This window comes from Schistocerca gregaria, chromosome 2 (assembly GCF_023897955.1).
Source record: "Schistocerca gregaria isolate iqSchGreg1 chromosome 2, iqSchGreg1.2, whole genome shotgun sequence".
NCBI lineage: Eukaryota > Metazoa > Arthropoda > Insecta > Orthoptera > Acrididae > Schistocerca > Schistocerca gregaria.
The window spans coordinates 753,632,513-753,645,486 of NC_064921.1; the positions used below are offsets into that span (position 1 = coordinate 753,632,513).

At 40.7% G+C, this 12,974-nt stretch overlaps 1 protein-coding gene across 1 annotated transcript in view; it reads left to right on the plus strand.

Annotated features, from left to right (window-relative positions):
- The window catches only part of LOC126335960 (uncharacterized), a 1,093,560-nt gene extending 1,085,800 nt beyond the window's left edge, over positions 1-7,760 (plus strand). Inside the window, exon 34 of the mRNA XM_049999436.1 lies at positions 1,308-7,760. Coding sequence (XP_049855393.1) covers positions 1,308-1,359 — 52 coding nt within the window. The 3' untranslated portion in view covers positions 1,360-7,760. The remainder of the gene's footprint in view (positions 1-1,307) is intronic.
- Positions 7,761-12,974: the final 5,214 nt, after the last annotated feature.

Sequence of the window (12,974 nt, forward strand, 5' to 3'; positions counted from 1 at the left end):
TGTGTTTATGTTTGTGTGAAGTTGCCTTTGTTTCCACGACAGTTTTCTAACTCGGTTGTTGTACCACGGGGGCTCGTTTCACACGATCGTCTTTTTCGAGACCCATGCTGATTCTTGGGCTCTTCAGTGTATCTGTGGCAAGGCACACTGTATGAGGCATGTTTCGTCTCTCATAAACCTGGGGCGCAACAACATGTGCCACAACTTTTAAAATACGATGTAAAATACTTCTTTGCTGTATACACGCCATCTCAGTATTTTATACGCTGTTTTAAACGGGAGATTATAAATATCTCGAAAATTGGTTTCCCGAAAATTGAGTTTCTCAACGAAAAACTCCTTCGGTATAGTCTTAAAGAGACTGATAATTAAATTACTTCGAGAATGACAGTTTCAGCCTCACGGGATTAGCCGAGCGGTCTAGGGCGCTGCAGTCATAACCTGTGCTGCTGGTCCCGGCGGAGGTTCGAGTCCTCCCTCGGGCATGGGTGTGTGTGTGTTTGTACTTAGGATAATTTAGGTTAAGTAGTGTGTAACCTTAGGGACTGATGACCTTAGCAGTTAAGTCCCATAAGATTTCACACACTCCGCTGCACAGTGAAAATCATTCTGGAAACATCTCCCAGGCTGTGGCTAAGCCATGGCTCCGCAATATCCTTTTCTTTCAAGAGTGCTAGTTCTGCAAGGTTCGCAGGAGAGCTTCTGTCAAATTTGGAACGTAGGAGACGAGGTACTGGCTGTGAGGACCGGGAGTGACGCTGATATCAGCGCACACTCCGCTGCACAGTGAAAATCATTCTGGAAACATCTCCCAGGCTGTGGCTAAGCCATGTCTCCGCAATATCCTTTTCTTTCAAGAGTGCTAGTTCTGCAAGGTTCGCAGGAGAGCTTCTGTCAAATTTGGAACGTAGGAGACGAGGTACTGGCTGTGAGGACCGGGAGTGACGCTGATAACAGCGCACACTCCGCTGCACAGTGAAAATCATTCTGGAAACATCTCCCAGGCTGTGGCTAAGCCATGTCTCCGCAATATCCTTTTCTTTCAAGAGTGCTAGTTCTGCAAGGTTCGCAGGAGAGCTTCTGTCAAATTTGGAATGTAGGAGACGAGGTACTGGCTGTGAGGACCGGGACTGAGTCGTGCTTGGGTAGCTGAGATGGTAGAGCACTTTCCCGCGAGAGGCAAAGGTCCGGAGTTCGAGTCTCGGTCCGGCACACAGTTTTAATTTGCCAATTTTTAACGATTTTATCCCAACGTTTACGTGAAAAACTGCGGTGCGAACCCGTACATGTTTTGCCTGTTGCGGCAGGTGGTTGGCGGCCCTGGAGTACTCGATCGACCGGTGGATCCGCGTGGGCTGACGGCGGTGCCACGCGTGCCGGCGGCGCGCCCGCTCCCGCTCGCGCTCGCGCCTGCTGTCCGAGGCGGCTCTCGCCGACGCAGAGGCCGACGCCGACGCCGACGCCGACGCCGACGCCGACGCGCGCCAGCGCCTCTGACGGCGTCCGCGCGCACTGCCGCCCGGCAGCCCGCGCCGCCGCCGCCGGCGCCGCAGGCTGCGCGACTGCTGACCGGCTCGCATCTTCCCTCCTCTCTGCCGAGTAGCGGCGCCATCTGCGAACGTACCTCTGCCTGTGCCTGCAGGTTTCCGGCGTCGCCTTCCCGGCGGGAGATCGTGTTATCCACGTAGGAGACTATAGCGGCACGGACACTGCTATTCGTGGCGGTGTAGAACCTATGCTGTTACAGTACCGAGCGAATAGCTGAACGTCTCAGTGCGTGATGCTCATGGTTAGCATACCTGTCACGATCCAGTCAACTTTTACAGACTACTGAAATTTGACAAGTGCCACAATAATTTGAACAGTGCGTACGAAAGCTCTCGGAGGTATACAGAGCACTGAATTGCAATCCGATTCAAACCAAACAGTAATTATTCTGTACATTCTACAAAAAAAAGTTGACAAATCAATCTTTGATTGATAGTGAAAAGGAGAAAACCTTCAAAAGCAATCACACATAATTCCACAAATTCTTTGTGGCTGGCAGAGACTCTAGATGCTAGTCATTTTTTCACCAGGCTTCCCAATTAATACATTCTATTGCTATTCATTCGAATGACAGTTTCGAACTAAATTCGATTCTTAAACTGAGGAACAACCGAGCAATATCCATACTCCCATAGCAAAGAGTGGGGTACAAATAGCCTTCCTGCCAACACAGCTTCAGATTTCCTTTGGTATCCGTACACCGAGCAATGCAAAAGTCGGGGTAGATCCTTCGAGCCGCCCTTTGTGACCGAGCGGTTCTAGGCGCTTCAGTCAGCGCTGTTGCTACGGTCGCAGGTTCGAATCCTGCCTCGGGCATGGATGTTTTTGATGTCAAAAATGGTTCAAATGGCTCTGAACACTATGGAACTTAACGTCTGAGGTCATCAGTCATCTAGAACTGCCTCGGGCACAGCGGTGTCCTTAGGTTACTTAGGTTTAAGTAGTTCTGAGTCTAGGGGACTGATGACCTCGGATGTTAAGTCCCATACTGCTCAGAGCCATTTGAATCAGATCCTTCGAATTGGAGACGGTTGATTTCTTCCCCTATCTTGTCCGTTTCTAACGACTTCATCGTTGATGGAATGTCAAACCGTAATACTCTTACCTTCCGATGTAGAAAGTTCAAAGCCGGCAAAGCATCTTATGAAATTTTTTTTTAGCGCTATAACACTTCTGACGAATCAACGTAACAAATTTCCTACTGTACTCATCTATCACTGGCAAATGAGACTTCGGTATTTCATCGAGCTCTTTCCACTAAATTTTGTTTATTTCTCTGCAAAGATGAGAATATTTTACAACATGCACCATTCTGTGTGTCCTGTAACTAGACGAACACCTATTTAAGAGATAGTCTCACCATAAGTCACAGTTTGAGAGCTTTAATACTTCCACTCTGTTGCTTGGGGGCCGTTCCTCTGACTGTGAACGGCTAGCATCTAAGGACAGGTGATTTGATTTGCAACATCTAACGAGCAGGCTATGTTCAGCAGTCAGTTCCTGTGTCATTCGTTAAGAAGGGCGAAGAAGGGAACAGTTCCGAAATTTTTTACTGGTGATGCTTTGGGAGGGCAGGGAGAGCGCAAAGAAAACAGTCCTCAGTACTTCTTCCGACTTCTCAGCGCTTGCAAGTTCCAGTGAATCACTACAACATCCATGTCGATAATGTTTTATCATTACATTGCGGGTGTTTCATCATTATTAATAAGTGAATAAACCTGCAGTTCTGTCTTAAAACCCTACTCCTACTCTCGATATCCTCTTCAACTTAAGCCTGTTACATACAATTTTCCCTTTTTTATTTTTCGCTATCCTGGACCATCTCCTGGCTTTCTGACTTCTGTTTCATTCTAAATCATCACCTCTCTGTCATTTTATAAATTTCTAATCTGTTATTTTGACATATTCTCAGCAATTCGTACGAATTTCTCAGATACATACAGAGATGTTTTTACATTGGTCTGTCCTACCTTATGTTTGTTGCCACAGACCATTAAAGGAATATTTCCAGTAGTCAATCACTTCTCCTCAAAGCCCAGTTTCCTAATAACATCAATGAAACTTGTATAGAATCCACCAAAGATTTCTAACGTAAAAACCTTCTTTATAATTGGCATGCGCATCCACATGAATTTTTATACACTTAGCTGAAGAAGATGTAACTATTTACAACTGTTCCTTTTGACATGGTTTCACAATAGTTCATAGACCGTAAACTTCTGTGTAAACCAGCTTTTTGCTGTCTTTCTGTTTTAATGGGATTCAGACAACACAAGAACTAAGACTGGATGAGATAGCCACAAATTTTTAACAAAAATGTAGCCAGAATAATAGGTGTGTTTGACATTTCATGTTATTTCTAGTATCTGGTTCAGTGTCATTTATAATATGTATGTGACTTTTCTATAGCAAAACAGATACATATGCTAAAATGGTGAGCTCAGTTTCTGAAAATAAACTTCTATAGATTACTTTGTTTCTAACTGCTCTTTTCTGACACCGCCAATATTCACTTACCCAAAGCTTTCTCATTACTTTGCAAATAGGACATATTCTTCATGAAACTTTCCATCAGTTTTTAGATTATTTTCCAAGTAGGATGCCTTTTTTGCAAAGCTAAATATTATTGGCAAAACTGATAGGACTGTAATTCCATGGAGTTCATTTGTTTTTGTTTTTTTTTTTTTTTGTTTTCTAAACATTAACAAATCTTTTACTACATTTAGTTTTGTGAATTACTGTATTAGGCTGCCAAGTGCATCTGAGAAATAAATATTTTAGTTAAATGCATTAGAAATGAAAGTTGCCAGTGGCAGTCAGTAGCACAACAGGAAAAATTTGGTACTTTTCATATGACTTTGTATAGTATTCAGATTCTGTGCTATCGAAATGATTATCTGTCACACACGTTGTGTACAGCCCAGATATACTGAAGTAATTGTCAGTTGCCACAGTCCTGTACTTTGTAATTTTATTAGAAAGGCTATGAAGTGCTGTCGCATGAGTGAACAAAGCAGTTCAGAGCTCTGTATTACCACAAAGAAACTATAATATCACACTAGTGACCTTAAATCTGTATTACATTAAGATATTTCAGAATGCTTTTCCTTAATTACAATGATTGCTGACATTTTTTTAAAAAACAGACAAATGTCTTGCCTTCTCTTTTTCAGTGTTTTGCTACAGGCTAAGATAATTGCTAGTTTTATTTCTTTCTCTTCTCCTCCTGTTTCAATTAACCTATTCATTTGCATATGCATCTTAGAGCACTAATTGTTTGTTTCATCTTGGCCAAATTTCAGATTTCTCTGCTTTTGAATTCAGACATCTAATATAAGTTCAAATGATTATTAACTACTACAGTAGTTAAAGATGGTGAGCAATCACACCCTCTTACAGCTTTAGCATTAAGAACATGAAGAATGGTCTTGAAAAGTCATCTATTTTTCTTCTCTTTCATGCTACATATGCAATCTTTCTGTCTATTATTTTTAAATGCATACACACAATTAAAGAAAGTTGCATGTTTATTTCTATCCTATGAAAATGCTGGTTCCTTCTTCTAAGACTTATTCTTAGAACAGACAACAACAAAAATCATTAAAACACAAAAAATTACTGAATGAATATTTCAAACCCATAACTATGATTTCTTCCCATCAGCAAAACTACTGTACAATTAAATCAGCTTTGAATAAAGTGTAATAATGACACTTCTGCAACTGATTTTCGGAATATTCAAATGTAATTATTGTACATGATACTACATCATTGTTTTACATTCATGGGACTCCAACTGGTGTGGCAGGTGTGAAACTGCTCCAGAAGCAAATATGTACTTTTTACACTACCACTATCAACATAAGTGTTGAATTTCATGAACTGACATGTGCAAATCCCGACTGTAAGGAACAGTTATCATAATGTATGAACTATTCTGTTTCTGCATTCATGTCTGTCTTTGTGAGACATATTGCTCATATGCCATCTCCTGTTACAGTACACAATTAAAACTATAAGTAAGACAATGATACTGACTAAAAAATATAAAGGACTAGTTTAAATTAACATTAAGAACAAACAATTATTTGTAGCTCAAATGAAGCCAACAGATAATTATTACAGGAGAATCTTTCTATTACTTTTTTCTTTCATAAAGTTTAATACTCATTTATGTCTAGCATCACTGGTTTCTGCTATGTTTTCAAGTAACCCTCGTGCAAATGGTAAGAAGTAATATGACAACAAACAATTATATATTCCATTTCTCTCAGAACTGCAGTACCAAAACCATATTCAGATCTCAGATCCTCTTCATAAACACTACTATGTATGCTCCACAACCAAGCAGCTCTGATATTTGTTATTTCATAGATTTTTCATAACATTACTCAAGAAATTTACAGAGTGCTGAAGACATTTTGAAACATATCAGGAGTAAATTTTTGCATGAATGTGAAAACAAGTCATAACAGTTTTATGTGTTTACATGTGGAAGTGCAGGATACTGTGTGTTTTGTCTAGGCAATTTCTGTAGTTGAATGTTCCTGAAAGTAAACTACAAATAGAACACAGGAGTTTGTGATCTCTCTTAATGTAAATTCTCATACTTGTGAAGTAAAACTATAAATGGTTTTAGAAGATGTTAGCTTTAGACTCTGTGGAACTGCAAGCTTCTATAACTACATGTATTTGTGTTATGACCCAATGTAATTTTAATTTAATGTCACATCAGAAAAGTATGTGTTGTAAAATCTTATAAATAATTGTCTCATTCACTTATAATTTTTTTGCTGTGATGTTATTGGAGATGTGAAAAGAAAAATCGAGACAATATTATAGTATAATCAGCTTTGCTAATGAACTAGTAATTAAGCTACTGCATGTCTAGGGGTGCTAGGCAGAATCATACATACACTTGTTATGGGACTTGTCCATTCTAGATGTGCAGCCAATGTGAAATTCAGTGTACTGGTATAGACTTTGAACTGCTTCTTTTCTACCCTCATATGATATATCAGTAATATTTTATGTGAGCTGATTGTCTGAATTTCAGTGTCCCAGTAACTTGTAGCAGCACAAGAGACAACCTCATGTCATGCAGATAATTCAGACATGCAACACTTTGCAGAGTTGTTCGTCTGATACAGAATGTTCCAATTTGTATGTGACATTAGTCTAACACTGTGCTATGTGGCAACTGCTTTCTGTATGGCTGAATATCTAAAGTCAGAGTAGGGGGTGTAGATTTCCTGATGCGAGAATTAGAAGTACAGTTGAAAATATTAAATGGGAATATTATTGTTGCTGTTGTTAAATAAGGAAAATCATTAATTAATGCAAATGTTGTATAGATTTTAAAAACAGATTTTAAAAATACCAAAGTGCTTGCTTCATGAAGAAGAAGCAACGTAAATAGAACGCCAGTAATTTACAAAAGTAGTGAGATATTTAGAATGAGTGAGCACTGATAACAGATGAAACTAAAAATAAATTTCTAGTTTTGTCTAGAAAGAATTTAATTGTTTCTAAAAGGAAAAGCTCATATAAACTCATAAGACTTGATATAATAAAGCGGGTTGAAATAAAACTAATCAAACATTTAATAATAATAAACTAAGATGTTCTTAAAAAACAGAGGCTCCTTGTCTTTATTCCAAACTAATGCATAACCCATCCATTTTGGCATGGTATCTGTAATTTGTAAGCAAAGTATATTTTTTAAAGAAATAACTATTTAATTGTTTAGAAGAATAAACCAATATTTATAAGAATTTGTTTTTTGTTTGTTGAATAAATGTTTGAAATGAATAATTTTTTTTATAAATTGAAGCTAAACTTTGTTTTGTAAAACTCATTATGCAATATACATGTTTCAAGGGTTAAGACATGGCATTTCAGTTAAATGTCTTCTTGAACATGTAGCTTTGCATTCCTTATTGGCAGTTGTCTGATGCTTACTTCATGTCTCATGTGATAACAGGAATTCCTACTTACAGAAAAATACAGATATCAGATGCCATCCTGAAATGCTGTTTATTTGTGCTTTCCAAAATAAGGAAATTTCTAAAGCATTTCCCTGTCAGAGTAAGCTTTGAATGTTTAACTGTATTTGTAATATGTCACCATTCTTCTTAGGTTGGCATCATTGATAAACTTGTGTGTTGCTTTACTCATTTGTATGTGAACATTATACTGCTTATAAAAACTCACTCGCTGTGCTCAAAGGAAAGCATCCTTAAGTGTCCAAGAATAAGCTCTTCTAATCATCTTACACAAAAATAATTTTAAACCTATAATTTGTTCACACCATATCCAGTGATTTTTTAACTCTTGACAGCAACCTGTTTCTTGCCAATACAAATGTACACACAAAATTTTGAGTGAATGTTGGTAACAGTGTAAATTACAGTACCATTTGCTTATATTCTTCTCTGGTTTGCACTTAGATGATGCTCAAAGTGCACAAGAGTTTGAGGAAGCAGGTACTGTGCTCATATTTACAAAAAATTTGAGAGTTCCACTCTTATTTAAATTTAAAATACATTGCCCATAGCATATAACTGCATTTTGGAAGAGTCTGACCACTATTATGTATAATTCTTGATTCATGCAGTTGAGGTTAGTATGTACCACACCTATTTAATTTAAACAGGAGTCATACTTCCACTAGATTTTCCATACTATATTTAGTTAAAACTAGGTTATGATATGCAGACTTCTTCAATCAAATATTGTGGACTCTTGACATGATTATCTAGTTCAAACCTATGAAGAATATAAAAGAATTTTCACTAGGAAAATTTTGAAGTGGACATTACCTTTTAATTTCGTGATGGAATCCTATGACACCAAATGCATAGCTTGTAATTTTCTAGTGTAGCACCAAATTTTGAGAATACATTTGCTGCACAGCATGAGCTGTCAGAATGAGCTGTAAAACAAATACCTTAGCATCAATTGGAGGCCTTTTCAATAATCTTGATGTTATTAAAATATTCCACTGCTTATTTCAGTGGTATTCATGCTCAGATACACACATCAGCTTTGGGTAATTTTTGATGTACATATTTATGAAACTACCAAAAACTAATTTTGAATATCTCAACTGTTGGTAATCATATGGTGAGCTTAATACATTCTTCATTGAAGTGATGCCAGCTGCTAGCAGTTGTGTAACAGGAAATAAGACACTTGTATACAGCCACATACTATATAGAAACTGAGCTCCTGAAATCTGCAGCAATGATTTTTTATCTGTAATACATTTCTTAACAAAAGTTTAATTTTCAAACTATGTTTACACATCTAGAATTTAACTCTTCAGCCTCATAACTTCAGGTGAGTACCTCAAACAAAAACGAGCTCTGTGTTAATTAGACACAAAAACCAAATACTTTTTAGAAAATTCTTACAATTTACCTCAAATATTTCAGAAAGTGAAGTATGTAATGTAATTTGTGCATGAGTTTGTAGAACAAGCAAACTATGACAGTCTGAACCAATAGTCAATGAAACATCCTTGAACATTTCCAAAGTTCTCAAAATAATATTTTTATAGAAACTAAGGTACAGTGGCTTTAACTTAACTGTTATGGAATTAATGCTTAATTCATATTGTACTTTGATTTTGTTGTCATTGGAGTACACACAGAGTAGATGAACAGCCGAAGGACAAAAATTAAGTTTGGTTTTCTATACACTCTGGCACAACACGTGCTTGTGGTGTGGCAAAGGTCTTACACACTATGACAGTAATAAACACATAAATTAATGAAATATTGCTCTCATTCAGAGCACAGAAACTCAAAAGGGTCAAGTGAAAGATGTTAATTTACTAAGTCATCAACTGTTAACAGCACAGCTGACTTTCACAGAACTTCAGTTCAAGCAATTTCATATTAATAACTGACACAATGTTAAGGAAACGAAAATTAATAGACACATACACAATGAAACATTGTTGATCAAATTCCAGGTATCAGTATCTAGACTTGTACTGTCTGCTACTACGTACAAACTCTGGAAAATCATTGTGTAGGATATGTCAGAAGGTATTTTCAATAGCACTGTGTATTAGGGAGTCTTCCTGTCCCATTCACATTTGGAGTTAAGGAACAATGACTGTATAAATGCCTCTGTGTGCACTGTAAACAATCTAATTTTTTCTTCGCATCTCAAATGAGAGTTATATGGATACGTGGTGCCTTATCTTTCGGAAGGGACTACTGATGTCAGCTGCATCAGTACTTTATGTGGACATGTCTGAAAGAACAGACACCTCGCATTCACACAACTGATTCGCCTCGATGGGCAATGAATCCACCTTCTTCAGTGTGGTTGCATAAATACATCTGACCTTCTGTCGGAACCTCCACGCAGTGAGCATGGAGCACGTGGACAGGTGCTTCGGATAGTTGGCACTAGGTGAGAGCGTGGTTCGGCTGACAGGTGTGCTGAGACAGTTCGCACAGTTGCGGCAAACACTCTGCCTGGGTGGCGCTGTGGTTAATGCACATGCCCAGTATGCAGGACATCCTACATTCAAATCCTGATCTGGCACATATTTTCTGCTCATTCTGCGTAAAGTCCTGATGCAGCTGACATTAATATTCCTTCCCTTTCCTTCCCCCCCCCCCCCCCCCCCCGCCTTTCATTTACATCAAATGAGAGTAATACATAGAGGCTGTACGTATTCCTCGACTGCTCACTCAGTACTGGTTCTTGGAAGCTCGTAAATACACTTTCATAGGGTAGACTGTGATCATTTTCAAATGTCTCCCTATTACCCCACTCTCTTCCATGAGTCAAAGAAACCTGTAACACATATGCTGCCCCCCTTTGTATATCATGGTTGTGAAAACAACGTTGACCTCTTATCAAAAAATAATCAGTACCAAATAGAGAGCATCATGAAAGGTGCAGGGATTAGTGACCACAATGTTGTTGGAGCTAGACTGAAATCTGTCAGAAAACCCAAAGACATTCTGGTCATATGTAAAGTATATATGCGACAAGACGCATAACAATGGTGACGTTGTAACTCTTCATGCTTTCCTGGCGAGATCTTGACATGTGGAATAATCAGGTCTAATGCTGGGTGTTTGTGTCGCTCTTGCACAATATTTCGGACACGTAACTCGTTGCCTCCTTCAGGTGCTACCTGAGACTGCTGTATTGGAGGATCTTGTCCAGTATTTATGCCCAGAGGGTGCTGGGCGCACTGTTCACATCTGCGCCCGCCTGGTGCTGCTTGTAAGGTGTTGCTCTTGCCCGGTGCTCCCTCGGACGTCCGCGCCCGACTTTGTCGCCGTCTGTGGCAGCTCTCTGAGGCCCGCCCTGTGTCGGGCGTTCCATTCACAGTCCGCACCCGCCTGGTGCTGATCCTGAGGTTTTGGCTCTTCCCTGGTGCTCCCACGGACGCCCGCGCCCAGCACGTCCACCATGTGTGGTTGTGGCAGCTGTCTGGGGCTGGACCCGCTTTTGGCGTTCCGTTCGCGGTCCGCGCCCGCTTACGCTGCTCCTGAGGTGTTGGCACTTCCCTGGTGCTCCGACAGTCGCCCGCGCCCGGCTCGTCCATCAACTGCGGTCGTGGCGGCTGTCAGAGGCTCACCCAGAGTCGGGAGTTGCGTTCGCGGTCTGTGCCCGCCTGGCGCTGCTCCTGCGGTGTTACTACTTCTTGAGGAGTTTCGTGGTTCCTTTCGTTGGGCCCTGATAAGCTCCAGAGCCAGACTCCACGCCAAGCTGAGCTGGTAACCGCTGTCTCGGTTTATTAGGTTGTCTGTGATCTGGATCTCGATTGCCTCCTTTATGTCACTGTCCCAAAATCTTGGCATCTGCGTCACAATTTTTGTGTTGTTGTAGTCCATTGAGTGACCGAGCACCAGACAGTGCTGCACTGTGGCAGGTTTGGTTGCCCGTACGATTCTGGTGTACCTCTGGTGTTCTTTGCACCTGACGTCCACCATCCTGGTTGTCTGGCCAATGTATGACTTCCAACACTGGCTTACTTAGCCCCAGGTCGTCCTTCACATTCCCTAGCACTGTCCCAATTTTGGAAAGAAGATACTCTTTCTATCATATTTTGAAAGAATTCCGCTGATCTTTGCAGAAATAGGTCCAGCATATGGCAGGTATGTAACCTTCTTCGCCTCCCCTTACTCCTCTTCTGTACCCTGTGGTTGGCTGGTAGCACAAAGTGCCCTTTGGATGTCTGTGGAGGAGTATCCATTTCTGCTGAACACCAGCTGTAGATGTTCTATCTCTGTGGCCAGACTTTCTGTATCTGACAGAGCCCAAGACCTGTGAACTAATGTTTTCAAGACTCCATTCTTCTGTGCTGGGTGATGGCAGCTATTGGCTTGAAGATATAAAATTCAGTGTGGGCAGGCTTACGATACACACTGTGCCCCAGAGTGCCATCTGCCTTCCTCTTGACTAGGACATCCCAGAATGGGAGCTGTCCATCCTTCTCTAGCTCCATAGTAAATTTTATACTTGGGTGGCGTAAATTTAGATGTTCCAAAAAGTCGTCTAGCTTCTCCCTGCCATGGGGCCAAATGACAAATGTGCATCGACATACCTAAGAAAGCACTTGGGTTGGTAAGTGGCTGATGCAAGTGCCTCCTCTTCGTACCTTTCCATGAAAAGGTTGGCTGCCACTGGAGATAAAGGGCTGCCAATTGCCACTTCTTCCGTTTGCTCATAAAATTGATCCCTGTAAAGAAAATATGTTGAGGTCAGTACATGCTTGAACAGGTCGAGCAGGGCACCATCGAACTTCTCTCCAATGATATTGAGTGAATCAGTGAGTGGCATTCATATGAAGACCGACACCACATCAAAATTGACCATGATGTCAGAGTCCACGGTGTGTAGCTGCCTTAGCCATTGTAGGAAGTCCTCCGAGTTCCAAATGTGGTGTGCACATTTGCCTCCATATGGTGCAGGTATTGTGCAGTGAGGTATGTTACTGACAATAAGTCGAAGAAGGACGCCCTCCTTCTGGACCTTGGAGAGTCCATAGAGTCTGGATGGTACAGCTACTTTGGGATGAAGCTTCTTGATGACCTGTTCAGGTAGACCTGTCTCCTTCAGCAACTTATGGGTCTTCTTGTCCACCTTGTCAGTGGGGTCGCCATCTAGTGGTTTGTAAGCAGTGTCTTCTAGAAGTTGTTGCACCTTCCTATCATACTCCAACTTGTTTAATATGACCATGGAGTTACCCTTATCAGCCGGCCGCGGTGGTCTAGCGGTTAAGGCGCTCAGTCCAGAACCGCGTGACTGCTACGGTTGCAGGTTCGAGTCCTGCCTCGGGCATGGATGTGTGTGATGTCCTTAGGTTAGTTAGGTTTAAGTAGTTCTAAGTTCTAGGGGACTGATGACCACAGATGTTAAGTCCCATACTGCTCAGAGCCATTTTACCC